The 19,750-nt window shown below is 37.2% G+C and overlaps 1 protein-coding gene across 36 annotated transcripts in view; it reads left to right on the plus strand.

Annotated features, from left to right (window-relative positions):
• MYO9A (myosin IXA) overlaps positions 1 to 18,507 on the plus strand; it is a 290,205-nt gene extending 271,698 nt beyond the window's left edge. For all 36 annotated transcript variants that reach the window (XR_011527256.1, XR_011527254.1, XM_070576153.1 and 33 more), the window contains 3 exons: positions 10,431 to 10,633; positions 12,981 to 13,123; positions 13,803 to 18,507. Coding sequence is in view for 34 of the 36 variants with exons in the window: in XM_070576153.1 (XP_070432254.1) it covers positions 10,431 to 10,633; positions 12,981 to 13,123; positions 13,803 to 14,266 (810 nt within the window). In the remaining 2 variants the exon portion in view is untranslated. The remainder of the gene's footprint in view (positions 1 to 10,430; positions 10,634 to 12,980; positions 13,124 to 13,802) is intronic.
• The last annotated feature ends 1,243 nt before the right edge of the window (positions 18,508 to 19,750 follow it).

Here is a 19,750-nt window from a genome sequence, read left to right on the forward strand (position 1 = left end):
CAACTCAAAAGCCAGCATCTTGCTAATGGGGAAACATTGGAAGTGTTCTGATTAAAATCATGAAAAGGTAAGGATGTCCTTTATCCCCATTACTATTTGACATTGATCTGGAGGTACTAGCTGATGCAATTAGATAATAAAAAGGAATCAGAGGTATAAAATGGAAAAGAAGAGGTAAAATTATCACTATTTCCATTATGGTTGTATATATGCAAAACTCAAGAAAATCAATTAAACAATTACAGATTATAAAAGAATTCAGTAGGCTGTCTGGGTGTAATTAATAGTTAATAACTTTGATATATATATACAACCAATTGGATGATATAATGGAAGAAAAATGCCCATTTGCATTAGCACACAATGAAAACAGCAACACAAAATACCAAGCAGTAAACTTAAAGAAATGTGGAAGATTTGTACAAAGAAAGCCTTAAAACTCCAAGAATTACAAAAGAAGACTTGAACAAATACATTTGGAAAGGAAGACTAAATTTTATAAAGGTGTAAGTTCTTCCCAAATTCCTCTATTCTTTTATTGTTCTACTGCCAACAGGATGGAGAGAGGATATCTTATTAGACTCAACTAAACTTTCAGGCTTGTAAGACTACCATGGGCTACACTTGGCATCAGAATCACTTAGAAAGATATGGGACAGGAAGCACAACATGCCAGCAAGTAGGATAAGTTCTTACTCTTCTGCCAGACTCCTTGTAGCAGCCCATGCTGCCACATAGCCATCAGGGAGTTAGTTATCTTTAGCCTCCCAAGTCACAGCTCAATTGCAAGGAAAAAGAGATCCACAACCAGTGAGTACAGATCCCTTCTGCCTTAGAAGTTTCATGCCTCCACAGGAGTCAGTATTGTTCATAAAATTCCCCAGACGTAGTTTCTGGGGAGCCTGCAAGGCGTATGTCTAATTGGAACAGACTCCTCCACACTCAGGGAAGTCCAAATATATGGCTTCCTACCAGATATTTATAATTTATCATTCCTTTTTCTCCAGATGCAGTTTTTACCAATCTGGGTAATTTTTGCCAGAGACAATGTTGTCTAGTAACATCATTTATGTGCTACCTTTATCAGGTTTTCAGGGGTCTTGAGCTAGAACATTGGCAAAAGACAAATTCTCATAGACTTGGAATTGGAAAAGAGTTTTGGAAACAGTTTTGTAAGCCTTTACCTAAAAATACAATCTCAATTAAAAAAAGCAAAATAATATTTGGGGGGAGACCTTGATAAGTTGATACTAAAATTAATAAGAAGAAAATAAAGAAGAAGAAAAACTAGGAAAATCCTTAAAAAAAGAAAAAGGCTTATAGAACAAAGTGAGTAGCATTTCAAAGGTATATTATGCAGTAAATGGTGAAGGAAAAACGAATAGCCATGTAGGGAAAAGACAAGAAAAATTAAAATGTTGATCCAATGAATCAAAGGCTGTGAAAAATACAAAATTAAAGTACCCAAGTATGGCTCAGACACTAGCTTTGCAGAGCCGCTCACTGCCCTGCATCCTGTAGGCGCTCCAGCATCCCACCTCTTCACCTTCACACTGCCACAGTGCCCAAGAGGTTCAGTTCAGCTGAGAGGGCAGCTATGGCAGAACCCAAGAAGAAATCAACAAAGCTGTCAGCTAGACCTTTTCCTACAAAAGTTAAAACCAAGCCATAAAAGGTGACAGAAAAGGATAAATCTTTAGGGGGGAAAAAAGCAAGGGAAAGGGAGCAAAAGGAAAACAGACTAAAGTGGCTAACCAAGAAACTAAAAACACTTCAAAAACAGAGAAACGAAAGCTGTGTGATTAAATTAATATCATTTATCAAGTCAGTGGTCCCTGTATTACAATCCTTGAATAATCTAGAAGAACTTTTTTTAGTCACTGTGTTGTAAATGTGACCTTTTTAGAGCTCTAAAAACTTTTTTTCTTTTTCCTCTGTTTTATTTAGATATTAAATTGTGTAAGTTTAAGGTGTACAGTGTGATGATTTGATATATGTATATATCATCAAGTGGTGAAATGATTACCACAAAAAGGTTAGTTAACACATCCGTCACCTCACATAGGTATCTTCTTTTTTTGGTGGTGAGAACATTTAAGATCTACTCTCTTAGCAACTTTCAAGTATACAATACAATATTGTTATCTACTTTTGCATGCTATACATTATATCCCTAGACTTTATTTACCTTATAACTGGAAATTTTTACCGTTTGAACACTATCACCCATTTTCCCCAGCCCCTGGCAACCACCAGTCTACTCTCTGTTTCTATGAGTTCAGTTAAGAACATGTTTTTTAGGAAGAAAGGAATCCTATTTCTTCCCATTTTGAAAGGGTGAAATCAAGTGCTAGTTTATTTTTCTGTACATACTGAAAATTGTTAACTCTCTGTAAGCTTGATAATGTGTTAAATTGCTCCCTGGTCTTGGCTCTGTGTCAGAATGGTGTTTTATCTGTGACGTCTTTAGTAGCAGTAGTCCAGCTTTTCCTAGTAACTTTGTTAATATCCTGTGAGGGATTGGAAATTTGAATATTGTGCGTGATATCAAATCATGGATTAGTAGGATTTTAGACCTAACACTTAAAACACTTGAAGATAATTGCAGTTGATATCCTGATTTTAGGAATAATTTGTCTCTAAAGATTAAGCTGGAAAGTCACTGGAATAACTATTCAGAAAGGATGACAATATGGCTTTACAGGTTTTACAATACTTAAATTAAGAATTGGGTACAAATTGTTCATAAAGTGTGTGATCAATCAAAACCAACAAAATTCCTATTATGATAGAAAAGTATACTGCCATATACTTCTCTTGGAGTAGAGTAGGCTTTTCTATTATATAAAGCCATTAAAAGAAAAGTGGATAGGTTCATCAGCACTGGTATCAAGTATTGCTACATGATAAGAATGACCATAAGCAAGGCAAAACAAAGATGATACACCATAAGAAAATATTTATAACTCTTGTCACAAAGTCTAATTTTCTCTAATTAATAAGAAGAAGCCCCTATAATAAAATAGGAGAAAGACAATAGCATTTTCCCATGCTTCTAAAACCTCTATGTAATCAACTTTAAGAATTTCTTTCTTTGACCTTGTAAGAGAACTCTGGGCTGTAGAGGTTTCAGCTTTTCCTTCATCTTGGTTTGATGCTGTCTTCAAAGAGACAGACCTGTAGAGCTTATTTGATTTTCTTCAGCTATTTTAAGTGATTCTTAGCTAACCCATGATACAGTACTCAGGCAGTTTAGTATGAACGCTAAACAAAGACAACTCTTACTGAATACTACAGAGTCTATACTAGGGATAAGCTCGATTTTTCCAGCTCCCTGAGGCTTTTATATCACATTTTTCTACGTATTTATTTGGCTTCATTGAAATAATCAAAATTAAATGGAATGGGAAGATGTCCTGGAATTTATAGTGTAATTCTCACTGGTCAATATGGACTTTAACACTATGTTGATAGTAACTCCAAACCCTGTTCTCTGCCTCCATTCCACAGCGCCATCTTCTCTGAGTCATCCTTTGTTAAATTTGCTGACTGATCTTCTGTTTTGAGGGCCTTTTTCTTAGAATATTTTTCTTAATATATTTTTTACTTTTTGATCTCAGAACTAAAGGTGAATAGCAATCTTGTAATCCTCCTGATTTTCATACTGTTGCGTGTTTTAGAAAGCACGAGTTTAAAAGAGCCTGAATGCCCTTAGAACTGTCCTCTACTTTCCCCTCACCACCTGGGCTAGATCAGCAGTTTCTATTTCTGAGACAGCATATCTTCCTTCTTTTTTCCCAAGATCAACTCAGAAATCTGTCAGTTTATTGTCCCATGCTATTCAGAAGATATTAGTCTATTGCATAAATAGCTAACTTTGAAAAGGAGCTCTTAAAATATCTTTTTTATTGTGAAATACAACACATATGGAAGAGCACAGAAACATACATATACATCTTAATGAATTATAAAGTAAACATCCTCATACCACCCTCAGGTCAAGAAAGAGAACATTGCCAACACTCCAGAAACTCTCCTCTTTCTCTTTCCCATCACAATCCTTTCTCTCCCCACAAAGGTAAGCAGTAACCTGAGTTTTATGTTAATCACTTACCCTGTTTTCTTTGTTGTTTTCCCACTAAAGTATGTATCCCTGAGCACTATAGTTTTGTTTTGCCTGTTATTAAACCCTATGTAAATGGAATCATGTAACATGTATTATTTTATATCTGACTTATTTCACTCAACCTTATGTAAGACTTACCCATATTGTTGTGTTTAGTTGTAGCTCATTTTTGTTACTGTATTGTATTCCAGTGTATGTGTCTCCCACAGTTTATCCATTCTAGTATTGATGACATTTGGCTTGTGTTTGGAAAACTATGAATAATGCTGCTGTGAACATACTGATACAGTATTTTTGGTGGACACATGCATTTATTTTTATTAGTGGCATATAGGACTGGAATTACTGGGTCACAGCATACATGTATCTTCAACTTTAGTACATAATGCCAAATTTTTCCACAAAATTGTTGTACTATTCCAGCAGTGAATGAGTTCCCAATTGCTGCACCTCCTCCCCAGCAATTATATTGCCAGACTCCTTAATTTTAGCTGTTCTAATGAGAGTGTCATTGTGGTTTTAATTTATATTTTTGTGCTGTGACAGTAATGTATTTAAGCACCTTTTCATAGTGTCTTGGTCATTTGGATATCCTCTTTTGTGAAGAACGCTTTCAAAGCTCTTGCCCATTTTTCTAATGGAGTTGTCTGTCTTTTTCTGATCTGTAGTATTTCTTTATGAATTCTGGATGCAAGCCGTTTATTGGTTACTTCTGTTGAAAATGTCTTCTTCCACCCCTAAAGCTGTCTTTTGATGAACAGAGGTTCTTAATTTTAATGTAGTCTAATTTATCAGTCTTTTCCTTTAAGCTAGCACTTTTTGGGTCATGTTGAAGAACTTTTTTACCACCTGAGGTTATGAAGATAAGCTTTATTATCTTATAAAAGTTTTATTGTTTTGCCTTTATATTAACCTAGAGACAATTTTTGTATGTGGTATAATGTAGGGAGTGGTTTTTATATTTACACATGGATCATTCAGTTTTCCCAGCACCATTTATTAAAAAGCATCCTTTCCATACTGCCCTGAAGTTCCCCTTTTGTTATAAATCAGGAGTATGCATGGATCTGTTTCTAGGCCCTCTACTTTGACTATCTTTGTACCAACACCACTATTTTAATTACTATAGCTTCCCGAAAATATCTGCTAGAAAAGTCATCCTATCTTCTTCTTCAACAGTATTTTGATTCTTCTTGGCTCTTCACACTGCCGTAGAAATTATAGAATCAGCCTCACAAAAATTCTCTTGTGATTTTTATTGAGACTGCTTTGAATTTATAGATAATGCACTTTAGGGAGAATTGACATTTTTACAATTTTAATTGTTCCCATCTGTAAACATGATATGTATCTCTCTGTTCACTTAGATCATTAATTCCTCTCAAAAAAGTGTTTTATAAGTTTTGTGTGTAGCGATCTTGCACATCTTTAGTTTAGATTATTACTAGAATTTGAATATTTTTAATACAATTATGAATGTTATTTAAAGATTTTTGTATTCTATTTGTTGCTTGTTAAGTAAAAGTACAGTTGATTTTGATATTTTTCACCTTATGTCTAGCAACCTTGCTGAACTCACTCTAATAATTTTTCTGTGGATTCTTTTGGATTTCCTACTTCTATAGTCATATTGTTCATGAATAACAATAGTTTAATTTGTTCTTTTATAGTCCTTATGCCTTTTATTTCTTTTTCTTATGTTTAGTGTTGAAAGGAAGAGGGGATAGGGATCATTCTTGGCATGTTCCCAACCTCCAAGGGGAAGCTTTCAACTTTTATCACTAAGTATGATGTTTGTTGTGAAATTTTTGTAGATGCTTTATGAGATTAAGTTTGTTCCCTTCTATTTCTGGTTTTCTAAGAATTGTTATTGTGATTTAATACTGAATTTTATGAAATGCCTTTCCTGCATGTATTGAGGTATTCATGAGACTTTTTAATTTTATTGATATGACATATTACACCAAAGGAATTTAGAAAGTTAAACCATCATTATACTACTGCAATCAATCCAACTTAGTCATGAGGTAATATCCTTCTTATATATTTCGTGATTCAGTTTATAATATATTGTTTAGAATTTTTGTACCTATGTTATGAGTAAAATTGTCCAATAATAGTCCTTTTAATATCCTTGTTATGTTTTGATACCAAGGTTATGCTAGCCTCTGAAAATGAGTTGGGGAATAGGCCTTTTTCAAAATTCTGTGGAAGAATTTGTGTGTTATTTCTTCTGCTTGTTTGCTAATGAAGTCATCTAGGCCTAGGGTTTTCTCTCTCAAAAGGTTTCATTTATAGAGTCAATTTATGAGATTATTCACATTTTTTGTTTCTTCTTTGACACTATTAATTACTTGGATTTTTGTAGAAATTTCTCCACTTTGCATAAAAATTCAGATTTATTGACATAAAGTTGTTCATAGTGGCCTCTTCTCCTTTTCATGTTTATAAGATTTGTGGTGATGTTCTGTTTTTCATTCCTGCCTTTGGTTATTTGTGAATTCTCTTTTTATCTTCATCAATTTGCCAGGGTTTTAAATCTTTTATTAGTCTTTTCAAAGAGCTACATTTTGTCTTTGGTCCTCTTTTTTGTGTGTGTGTGTGAGGGAGAATGGCCCTGAGCTAACATCTGTTGCCACTCTTCCTCTTTATGCTTGAGGAAGACTGTTGCTGAGCTAACATCTGTGCTAATCTTCCTCTATTTTATGTGGGATGCCACCATAGCGTGGCCCAATGAGTGTTGCCAGGTCCCTGCCTGGGATCCGCACCCACAAATGCTGAGCTGCTGAAGTGGAGCGCACGAACCCAACCACTACACCACCAGGCCAGCCTCGGTCCTCTATTTTTAAAGTTTATTTACTCTTGTCTTTATTTCTTTTTCTCTCCTTGGGTTTGTTTTGTTGTTCTTTACCTTCCTGAAATAGTTGAAATAGAGATAACTCTTTAATTTTTAACCTGTTTTTTCCCCTAATATGTACATATAAGGCTATTACTTTAAGGTAGGCAGAGTTAAACTGTATCCCACAGATTTTGATATTGTTGTTTAATTCAAAGTATTTTCTAATTTCTGTTGTGATTTTTCCTTTGCCCATGGGTGTTTTAGAATCTATTTCTTAATTGCTGAATATACAGGGATTTTTAGTTTTCTCTTTGTTACTGCCCTATCAGAAAACTTACTTTAAATTACTTTACCAGTCAGATAAATTATTTCAGCCCTTTAAAATTTATTGTCTTGCTGTATGTGCTTTACAAGAACGAGTGTTCTGTAGTTGTTAAATACTGAAATCTATATATGTCTATTATATCACTTGTTTATTAAGTTCAGTTTGATAGCTTTACTAATTTGTGTGTACACACTTGTTTGCTGATTATAGCTTTGTGTATTTCTTTGAGTATTTCTGTCAATATTTTACTTTAAGTCTTCGGAAGCCATTTCTTAGATACTTACAAATTTGGAAATGTTATATCTTCTTCATAATTTGAACTTTTATCATTGTCTAATATCTCTGTTTATCAAAGGTCACACTTTTTACCTTAAAGTTTACTTTGTCTAGAATTAATATAGCTATACCAGTTTTCTTTTGGTTAGACATGGTATGTCTTAATCTATTTACATTTAATGTAATCGCTGTGTAGTTCTGTTTTTTTAATTTAAATCTGTTTTATTATGTGCTTTTTATTTTTCCTACCTGAAATATGTTCCTTTTCTTTTGTTTCTTGCCCTTTTTTTTGTTCTTTTTGCCTTTTTCTTTTGACTACTTTTTATTACTCCATTTTTTCTTTTGTTAGTTTACAAGTTTTACACTCTTTTTCTTTTAGTAGTTAACTTACAGATTACAACATAAATCTAAGACCTATCAAACTGTTAATTAGTACTTTTATCTTTTCACCAGATAATGCAAGGATTTTAATATGCTTTAGTTGTTATATGATATAGTTGCTATTGTTGTTGTGTTTTTAACCACCTGTATATTTTCAATCCAACATGTTGTTCTTATGTTTTACACAGTCAATATTCATTTAGACTTAATCACGTATTTACCATTTTCATTGGCATTCACTTCTTCCTCCCTGACTTTTCTTCTTGGGTCATTTTCTATCTGCCCTTTAGTATTTCTTTAGAGTAGGTCTACTGGTGACAGATTTCTCTGTCTTGGTCTGTCTGAAAATGTGTTTATTTCAACTTCATTCTTGAAGGTAGTTTTTGCTATGTATAGAATTCTAGGTTGGCAGTTACTTTTTCCTTTCATCACTTTGAAAATACCATCTGTTGTTTCCTGCCTTTCATTGTTTCTGTTGAAAAGTAAACTTTGAATCTAGTAGTTGCTTCTTTGTTGCAGGTACATTTTTTTTCTGACTGCTTTTAAGATTTTCTCTTGCCTTTAATTTTTAGCAGTGTGTCTAGGTATGAACTTCTTTTTATTTGTTTTTCTTAGAGGTTGAAGGCTTTCTTTAGTCATTAGGTTAATATCTTTAATTGGTTTTGAAAAATACTCTACCATTATCTCTTCAATATATCTTCTACAGGGTCTCTCTCCTCTCCTGGTATTCTTTTACACATGGTAGATCTTTTTGTTATGTCTTTGTCTTCCACGTTCTTTTCTGAATTTTTTCCAAAAAAGTTTTTATTTTGTTTTGTTTTTTCTTCTTGATTTTTTATATTTTCTTCTGATGTAACTTTGGTCCACTAATTCAACTATGTCTTTCTGTCTCCTTCAGCATGATTAATTTAAGTCTGATAGCCACAATATCTGGAGGCATTTAGGGTTTCTGTTTTCTGTTGTTTTTACTGATTTTCATTTACATTGTTTGGTCTCCTTTTGTGCCTGGTTAGCTTTGATTGTGTGTCATACATAGTATTTGAAAAATTATTTGTAAAAATAATTTGAGGCCTGAGATGATATTACTTTCCTCCAAAGACTGTTTTCATTTTTTTCTGCCAGGTCCTAGGACACTAGCAATCTGGGATTACTTTAATCCACTTTTAGGGATTATAATTTTCTGGGCCATTCAAATGACTTAAAGATAGGCTGCAGTGTCTACAAGGACTATTATAATTTCAGTTTACCGTTATATCTAAGATGCAAACCTTGGGGACCCCAACATCAGGCATGGAGATTTTGCCAGGCAGTAGCCCACACCCTTGTGTGGGTCTGGGCTCCAACTTTTATTCTCTGCCCCAGGGATTGGCAAACTTGTTCTGTAATGGACCAGAGAGTAAATCTTTTAAGCTTTGTGGACCATACAGTCTCTATTGCAACAATTAATGGTGCCATTGTTCTCCAGAAGAGCCATAAACAATGTGTGAATTAATGAGCATGAATGTTATTTCAGTAAAACTTTATTTACAAAATCAGGCACAAAGCCAGATTTGGCTCACTGGCCATAGTTTGCTGGCCCCTGCTATAGTCTGTCAAAAGCTTTGCTCAGACTCTCAGCCACCTCTTCTTAAATTTAGATTAGCCCTAAATGCTTAGGCTAGCCTCTCCTTAGTCTACCTTGTTAGCTCTCCAGTGCCTTCAAGAATATGTTGGGTGATTTATGTTTGGTCCAGTTGTTCTCAGCAGGAAGTTTTATCTGAAATCCCTAGTCTGCCATTATCACAAGCTAGAGTCATATATAAGGTAACCAATTTAAAAGCAATGAGATTTTTCTCCCCATCTGATCTCAAGAAAGAAGCTTCTTGAGTTATTCTCAGAGAATCTCTCTCACTAGCACCATGCAGTATATAAATGACATTTTTATTTTTAGTAAAACTGAGTTTCAGGACATGTTTCTATAGTTTTCCTAGAGAGATTGTGCATTCCAAGGTTAAAGTTATAGAGCAGTGTTGTCCATCAGAACTTTCTGCAGTGATGGAAATGTTCTATATCTGTACTGTTCAATATGGTAGCCGCTAACCACCTGTGGTTATTGAGCACCAGAAGTATAGCTAGTGTGAATGCAGAACTAAATTTTTACTTCTGTTTAATTTCAATTAATTTAAATTAAAATAGCCATGTACAGATATTTAGTTTGGCATGGATGCAGCTTTGATTAAAAGAAGAATCTCATCTCAGTACAAAATGTGTTCTTACGCTCCTACCCACCAAAGTATCCATTTTCCAGTGCTCTTACAAGATATACTCAACCTAAATGTGTTTGATGGATGGTATGTCAATAAATATCTTAGGCCTCACAGAATGTTTCCATTTATTCCTACCATTCACCTGTTGTGATGGAAGTACACTTGTTATTCTAAATGGGCCATGTAAAACCAATACAGTCACTCAATTTACTGTCTAATGTGTATTTTTCTTTGCAGGGAAAGGGGCGTCTTCATCGAGGAAACTATCCAAGTCCATCCTCTCCTGTTGTAGTCCGATTGCCCTCCATGTCTGATGTCCCAGAAGAGACCTTGACTAGTGAGGCAGTCTTGGAGACTGACATCACAGAGCAGCAGCAAGCGGCTATGCAGCAGGAAGAGAGAGTACTGACTGAGCAGATTGAGAACCTACAGAAAGAGAAGTGAGTTTCCGGGAGGAAAGGGAGCACTTGGTTATTATCTGCTTTCACTTCCTCCCTTCTAGCCTTTCTTTATTTTTCCTTATTTATTAAATATCTCCTATATGTCAAGCACTATCCGATGATACAGGGGATGTAAAGATGACAGAAGACACATTGCCTATACTCAGGTAACAGTGTGAAAGTTGTCATCTCAGGGAAGGAAGCTCCACGAGCAGGAAGACTTAAAGCTGCTACAGTGACGGTTCTGGGGAGGCTGACTGGGACGGGTGTGTCAGTCTTAGTCAAGATGCCTAACAGCTCAGAGACCAGCCTCAATGAACACATGTGTCTTAAAAATGGGAATAAGCAGGGCTGTCACCATGGTCTAGTGGTTAAGTTTGGCACACTCCCCTTCAGCAGCCTGGGTTCAGTTCCCGGGCACGGACCTACACCACTCGTTGGTGGCTGTGCTGTGGCACCGACCCACATACAAAATAGAGGAAGATTGGCACAGATGTTAGCTCAGGGCAAATTGTCCTCAAGTGAAAAGAGGAAGATTAACAACAGATGTTAGCTCAAGGTGAATCTTCCTCAGCAAAAAAAAAAAAAAAAAAAAAAGGCAGGGGGGTAATAAGGATTCCCAGGCTAAGACAAAGTCCCTTTTAAGAAGAGGCATTATTCAAAACTCCATGAAGGAAAGTTATTGTCTGATGATCAGTATAGCCGTGGGGCCAGCAACTAGATGGTCAGGGTAAGACAACTCTAGAGGATGTTAGGATACTGGGTAGGGAAATTGGTTGCAATTTAGGAGAGAAACAAATAAGCAGCTCTGTGATGTCCACCATCACTGGAGCAGGGGTGGGTTACAACTACATCTTGGGATACTGTGAATATCCCATGGGTTCTCCTTAAAGGTACTTTTCACTAGTTCTAGTTGACAATGATGACTCTTAAATTTTAAGGGGATTTTTGTTCCTGAGTTCCAGGATCCCAGGTCTGAGAGCTTGATGCATGAGGGAATATGAATCTTAAAGTACTTTTTGCCTGTCAGGATTGATTCTAGAACTTAGGCAAGCTAAAAAAGCATCTGGGGCTCAGCTGTGCAAAACATGGTAAGGCAAAAGTGGTGTACATTGACCAGGGCCTAGCTATTTGATATAAGAATGATCTGAAAAGAGGCCCTGACTCAGCTTTGATGAAGATGGTATTGCAGGTATTGAAGGATGAACAAGAATTTGCTAGGAGGGGGAAAGTCTTTCCAAAGAAAGGAAGAAGTATGTGTATAGTCTCAGAGGTGTGAATGCACATGGCTTATGACAATTGTAATTGCAGCAATGAGTTGCTGGTGAGACTATCCTTGAAAAGATTGTCCATGAATCTCAGGCTAAGTATTGGAGGTATTGAAGGATGACTAGTTCAAGTTAGGTAGAGTGGAAGTGAAGCTAAGATGGCTCTGAAAGGGAGGAGACTTGATGAAAAAGGGAGTAAGAATTGGAAGGATAAGGAGGTTGTGGACAGAGTGGAGTTTTGGGTTCACAGCTAGTATATTTTCAGGTGATGACAAACTCTAGGATCTGCCCATTGGAGGAAGTTGCCTGGATAAGGTGGAAGAAAGGTTATTAGAAGTTGCAGACATAAAGGAAGTTTGGTGTTAGGGTACTGACGTCAGATTTTACAAAGATACTGATTTAAATAGATTGGGGTGATGTCCGGCAATAGTGAGAAAGCAAGATTAGGAGCAAGGACCAAAGACTTCAGGGAATGTGGGAGGAGGCATGACTGAGAGGTAGTTGGGTGATTGATAAGAGGAGTAGAGAATACTATCCGTGGAGATGGCATAAGCTTCAAAGGACAGAAAAGATCAAGCAATGTTTTACTTCATCTAGAGGTCTCTCTGTGATCAAGGTAGAATGTATAGTCTGTAGCCAGTTGGTAAAGTTTCATGGAAAATAGTTAAGAGCTGGAGGGAATCTTAGAGATTATCTAGTTTAATCTCTTTGTTTTGTGGCTTAAGAAGCTGAGGTCCAGAGAGAGGAAAGTAATTTCCTGATGCATTATGAATGAGTTTAGAGTTTAGAACCCTGATCTCCTGATTATCAGCCCAGAGTTCATTTTACCAAAAGATCCTACGGCTGCAGCATCTTTACCCACCTCACCCTTAGCCCTGTTGTGGGTCCTAGGCTTTGCTGTCTTTAACCTTCACCATTGCTGTGGCTTACAGGTCCTTATCACCACCCTGGTGAGAAGAGTAAGAAATATGACTGTTTTTGCTTCTTAAATTTCTGACTTTCATGGGAGGTCTGTTTTCTTGTAGTCTTCCTTCCACTTCTTATCAAATGCTAATGGATTTCTTGGTTGTATCTTACAGAGAGGAGCTAACATTTGAAATGCTTGTACTGGAACCACGTGCCTCTGATGATGAAACCCTTGAGTCTGAGGCCTCTATTGGAACTGCCGATAGCTCAGAAAATTTGAATATTGAGTCTGAAGGTGCCATTTCTGAAAAATCAGGTAAATGAAAATGTTTGACCAAAGACTCCAGATTTGTTTTGCAAAAGAGGAATAAGGACTCCCAAGCTAAGACAAAGTCCGTTTCAAGAATGCCTTGACCTTACACGAAAAGGTGACAAAGTCCTAAGGAGTTGAAATATACTGATCTTTGTGAAGGTTCCATATAAATTGTTCATCAGACTAAGCCTTCAATGTAGTGTAGTTTTTTGGTATAATTTAATGTTTTCTCTTATATTTACCACAGAGAAAAAGCGAATAATCACAACACACGTTGTCTTACTGACCTATGGTCCATTTTCTAAGGGTGGGGTAACAGGAGTTGTGCCCTGCTGTGAGATGGGACTGTACCAAAGCGGGGGGTATTTAACTACCTGACATGTCTCAGGGAGACATAGAACTAACTATATATATTGGCAGTTTTTTAAATGATAGTGACAGTTATAGGCCTTTCCGAATGGCGTAGTCAATCTCTAGACTTCCTTGGGCTTGATCCTGAAATAATATATGTAAAAATAGATGATGAACTCTTCTCGAGTCGTGACTGTGCACAAAGGTCAGCCTGGACCCTCCAGGTCTTAGCCCACCCAGTTTCATGTGTGAACAGTGAGACCAATTCTTATATGATGATTTCCTTTAGAGAGAACTGTCATTTACAGCTTTGGTCTCTTTTTTGCATTAGAGAGAAGCTTAGCCCTTAGTTCTCTGAAGGCAGCTGGCAAGTCTGAACCTTCAGGCAAGTTGCGAAAACAGCTAAAAAAGCAGCAGGACTCTTTGGATTCAGTGGACTCTTCAGTCTCTTCTTTATGTTCGTCTAACACTGCATCCTCCCATGGGACCAGAAAACGATTTCAAATTTATTCCAAATCTCCATTCTACCGAGCTGCCTCAGCTGGTGAGGCCCCAGGAATGGAAGGGCTGTTGGGCCAGACCAAATCCCTGGAAGACAGGCCTCAATTCATCAGCAGAGGAACCTTCAACCCTGAAAAGGGCAAACAAAAATTAAAGAATGTGAAAAACTCACCTCAGAAAACCAAAGAGACCTCAGAGGGGACAGTCGTGTCTGGCCACAGGAGAACTGTGGACCCAGACTGCAGTTCCACCCAACAGCTAGCTCTCTTTGGAAATAATGAGTTTATGGTCTGAACTAGCAGGTGTGTGTCCCTGCATGGCTACAGAGTGGTAAACACATCTCGTCTTTGGGGCGTCTTCTCATCACCTCATCGCAGTAGTCCATCCTAATTGTGGTCCTGCCTCTTACCCAAGCATACAACCAAGACCATGTGTGCTGAATTCCTGGGCCTCCTGCAGAAGTGGACAGGCCTCTTTGAAGCCTGCTTGGGATGGCACCAGCTGTGCCTTGGCTGCTGTATTTGACTAGAGATTTCACTAAACAAAGCCACCTAGGACCTGGGGATCTGGGTCAGTTGTGGAGGTCTTTGTAGTCGCCTCTCCTCCATCCTCTTTTCCCTTCTTAGAGGTGGATGTTGAACTAGGGGGGACATTGTGGGCCTGCAGGACCCACTGATTTCTGGCATTTGAAGAAAACATGTAAATCTTTCTTAACCATGAAAGCAAAAGCCTTTGGGTTTATTTGGGGATAGTTAGGAACTGAGGTAGAATATAATTTTTTCCGAGGATTTATAAACAAAAAGCCTAAGCCCTCTATTTTAAGATTTTTGAAAAACACTCCGTATTATATTCTGGGGAAAGTAAAAAAGCAGTTGTTTCCCTTAAGCCATCAGAGCATGTCTCAGACATCTGGTTACTCAATGAAGAAGAGAGTACATATTTTGTTTTTTGATGATGTTTAATGTCATAATAATCAATGCTGGTTTAACTCCTGGTTAGTTCCTGCCAAATATATTGCATAGGCTGAAGTTTCAGTAGCCATACTCTTCTCTTTTTCCCTGGTCCTAGGACCAGGTTCCTCTAAATTTTTTTAAATGTCCCAGAGACATGGTGATCCCTAAACATGAGGGTTTCATCCTAATCCATCCAGACCTTTCTCTTGGTATAAATTAAACTGAAGATCACATATGAACCTGTTTATCTGCTGGTGGATTTTCACCATGAACTCAAACAAATAATGTGACCATTTAATCACTTCTCCCAAAACATTCACATACAACATTGCATAAGTGTTACAGAAACCTGCCAAAAAATAAAAAGAGAAAAGTTTTTAGTATGACGCATCTAACTTTTATCTTCTCCTCAGACTATCAGTATTAAATAGATGAAAAAAAAATCGAGGACTACTTGAAGCTATTTTTGTTAATATTCTGGTTCCTGAAGTTTACTGTAAATATTTATGTATAGTAGGCATATTTCTTTTTAACCTTATGCTTCCCTCCTCCCCATGGAATCTTTTCCCACAGATTAGGAGCTATTGGACAGGGTGGGTGAGAGCCACTCATTCCCTGATTTGGAGGAAAAGTCAGACCACCTTTTTCACCACTGGGTGTCTCCATACCCCTGAGTTAGAATAGCATTTTAAGCTTCTTAGCATTTGTGGGATTAGAAACCTGTTTTTGCTATTTATAATATATGGAAAATGAAACATGATACCCTTTATTGAGATAAGTATGTGAAGATGTTTATTTTTAATGTTACTAAATGCATCTTGTCTAACTACCACATGCACTGTTCTAAAAAAGAGCCTTTACCATCTGTAACCTGAATTTTGGTTATTCTTCCTTTTCATACTTCTTTGATTTAAAGTTATGGAAATATTAAGACTTTTGTTAAGGCAGAATCTCTCCTGTTACACAACACTGAACCTCATGCCACTGCCTCAGTGGTTATTGTCGAGCCCCAGAGGTCAGACTTGGAACATCATTCTGAGTGGCAGCTAAACGTAGCAGGAGTCTTACCTCTCCCTGGTTTGGGTTCAGAAATGAGTTAGGGAAAGGAATCTTTTTAAATCTCCAGAATGATGATGGTTAGTGAGTAAATGTTAGATTTTATATCCTGCAAACATCTGCCACCTTGTTCATGCTGTTCTCAGGAGTAATAAATGTAAAGCCTTTAAAAATCTGAATTTCAGAGACTCTCCTAGAGGAAAGTCCAGCCGCTCAGCTTGGTTGTGTCAAAGTGGGATTGCTGGTGCTGCAGGGCCCCATGCTAGGCTGCACAGTCTGTTTCAGTATTCTTGGGAGAGTAGTCTTCTGCTAGGCGTTGACTACTACTCTCCACTTGCTCCAGAACATTGGTTAAATACTATACAAAAAAAGAAATTACCCTTGTTGAATAATTTTCTTTGGCTCAGAGGAATGGCGGAGAATACATCTTGACATATGTTCTCTCTTCTAAATCGTTGTTTGCTTTTTTGCAAATTAAGTTTTTGGCAGTCATGTAGGTCACCTTATAGGAAGTAGGTGATGGATGTTAAGAGACTTTAATTTTTCTCAGGGATCTGAAACCTGAATTTGGATAAAATTAAATAAAAAGTATTTGTTTTTCAGTTGCTAGATTTGTGGATTTCTGGTCATTTAACAAGCTGCCAGAATGGAAGGTGGTGGGGAGGAGAGATCCACTCAATTTTAAGAATGGAGAGCAAGTGTGGGACCCTCCCTTTGAAGGAAAGAAAGCTGCTGTTCTCATAGGATAACAGTCATTGTTGGCCTGATAAAGATATGAAGCCATAACTCTTAAAAACTGTCAGAACCAAGTGCTGTATCTCCTTCCACCTGAGCTTAACTGGTCCTCTCTGTGGTTAAAGTTATGTCACCACAAAGTAATGCTGTATTACAATCACTTATGATTAAGATATTTAACCTTAATATGTGTCAAGTTTGTGTTTCTTGTTGCTTCTCCTTTGCTTGTTTTCTTTGATCTCAAATGCCTCCAAGGAAATCCCTGCATGGCAGCGCTGGGACAGCCCCACGTGTGGTGCCTGTACTCCAAAATGCAGAACATTCTGTTCATATCACACATTCCTTGCCCCAAACAAAGCCTGGATTTTCACTTCCCCCCATTAAAGCCAAGGTGTCCCTTATCATGGAAAATTTAATGGAAGCAGAGAAGTGTAATTTTAGGTTCACACTGTATATCACAAAGTGAAACAGACTGCTTTAACAGCATAGGGAGGTGACATGCTTAGTTCATAATGCACTTTGTACTTCCTACCATTTTAATTTTTTTGTCTCTCTCGGCTTCTGAAAACACAAAGGGAGATACAGCCTTCCCTATGAGCCTTGCAAACACAGAGGGGCATGAGATCAGGAGATGGGATCCCAGAGCCCCCACCTTCTCATGCTTTGGAAACCAGCTATAGTTCTTACCCTGCTGGGAGGTTAGTGGAGATTTGTGTGTCCCATCACAATAGGGTTGTTTTCACTGTCAAAGACAGAGTCCCAGAAGCGTGCTGAAAAGGAAGTCCAGCAAGGTTGTGCAGGCCCACTTCAGTAACTGGGGGCCATGGTTTTTTGACTGTAACTAAGGAATGTGTACCTTACAGAGCACTTTGGTGAACTAGAGAGAAGAAAGTATTCTCAGGATGTGTTCAAAGCTAAGTGAGTTTTAATTTTGAAAAGAAACACAGTCCAGACGACCTTTCCTTTTCCTTCTCTCTCTCCTCTTTTTTTTCCTTTGGTGCAGAAGTGGACATGGGGCGTGCATCATTCTGTGTTGACAAATGTGTATGTCTACCCATATTTTTGTGACAACTCCTCAGCACTGTCCCCCAGTACTAGTCTTCCTAGTCTTCCTAGTAAAATTCCTTGGTACTTGTGGGAATCTTCTTTCTATGCCTCTAAAATACTTTTAACCACTTTTCTTTGGAACCACTTCCACATTTGATTTGGTGTTAAAGTGTAACAGCAAGATGATGATTGTGGACATGGATCTATTAGGTCTTGTTGGTCTCTTGGTTTAAATTGTTTTCAAAAAGCCTGCCAAGGGGCCTATCACCTTGCTGTCCATCCATACTTTATACCTATTTATCAGCCCTCTTAGGTCATATAAGAGTTGCACCTTTTGAACCAACTAATTGTATTTACTGGGGGAAAGGTGTGGACTACAGATTAGTATTATATTATTTTAATGGATTTAAAGTAATTTATAAGTATGCCAAGTGTAAATTTTTAAAAGACTATGTATTGTAAAAGGACATATCCTGTGAAATATAAATATCATTTTACTGTTTAACAGAATAATTCTATAAGAAGGATGATTTATCTCACCCATAGAACTGATTACATTCCTGATGCAATCAGCAGGCACTTTGTAATTTCCTTTTGGGTCTTTTTTTTGGAGGGGGAGAGCAAAACATCATCTGTATAAAGTGCAGTTTGTATCACTCAAAATATGCACTGTGCGGCTACACAAAAGCAGCTTGATGAACAAATCACTCCATGGCTCATTAAAGAACAAAGCTTCCAGAAGCAGCAATACGTGTGGTTTATTTTCTGACCATTCTGGCTCCCACCCCAACTCGCTCCAACCCAGCCCCAAGGAACAGCAGTGAGTTTTGTTAGTTAAACTGATTTTTTTTTTTAAGGAAATCACCGAGCTCAAAATTAACAAAGTGCAGAAGTGATAGTTATTGGAACTCAACTCAAGTGAAGGTGAGATTCAAGCTGTTAGTTTTCTGTAAGGGATGCTAACTGCTAGCTGTCAAGGCTTCATTTAATCAGTTTAGAGCTAGGTAGGAAGGGAAGGCAATAAATCTACATTTAGGGTCCTCACCAAAGAGGCCATGAACAAGTGGCAGTGTTTGCTGCTAGAGAGCCAAAGAATTCAAACCTTGATTTTCGTCTTTGTTCTGCCACTATACTGCAGGACTGGGAGTCATTTGTCCTCTTTGGGTGTTAATTTTTCCTATCTGAAATGAATTCTCTTCCCCAGGTTCTTCTCCAGATAACTTATACTAACTCTCAGGTCTCAGTGTAAAAGATAGTTGTACTTGGAAATTTCCTCTTCCTCCTTGAACTGGATTAGATGTCTTATGTTCTCAATAGCTCCCGGTATTTGTGGCATCAAAAAACTGATGTAAGCTTCCCAAGGCAAGAAATGTGCCTATCTTGCTGCCTCTTAGATCTCTAGTACCTAAAACAAGGTGCCCACACTTAGATATTTGATGAGAGGGGTGAATGAGATTGGGGTTCCCAAATGCCAAACCAGGTCTAAGGTGAAATGGAAAAAAATTAATGTAATGAATTTTTCCCTAATGCCAAATTTATTCAATTTTTTAAAATTCTGAGATCATCATTCCCATTTCTTTTTACATTAATTTTATATTTACATTTTTGCATTAAATTCACATTACATAAAAACAATAAAGATAGTGAATTTCTTAAAATTTTAATTGGCAGAAAAAACCACTAGAAATGCCATTTTTAAAACTTGCCCCTGGGATTACTGAATCTACAACAAACCTTTCCAATTATGAAGCCAAGAACAGAAAGGTGTAAGGAGATGCATGTTATAAAGAGACCAGTGCTTTTATATTTTAAAAATTCTTCTTTGTTCTAGAATGGGTAGCAGTACAGGGTCTTAGAGCCAGAGACATAACCATTTTAGTAGATAAGACACATATAATATCTGACTGTTGAATCTTGTAGGCATCTTGGACTCCTAGTCAAGGAGTGTGTCACTTCCTGGTTCTGTGTGGCCATCTATCCATTCATT

Source organism: Equus przewalskii, chromosome 1 (assembly GCF_037783145.1).
Source record: "Equus przewalskii isolate Varuska chromosome 1, EquPr2, whole genome shotgun sequence".
In the NCBI taxonomy this organism is placed as follows: Eukaryota; Metazoa; Chordata; class Mammalia; order Perissodactyla; family Equidae; genus Equus; species Equus przewalskii.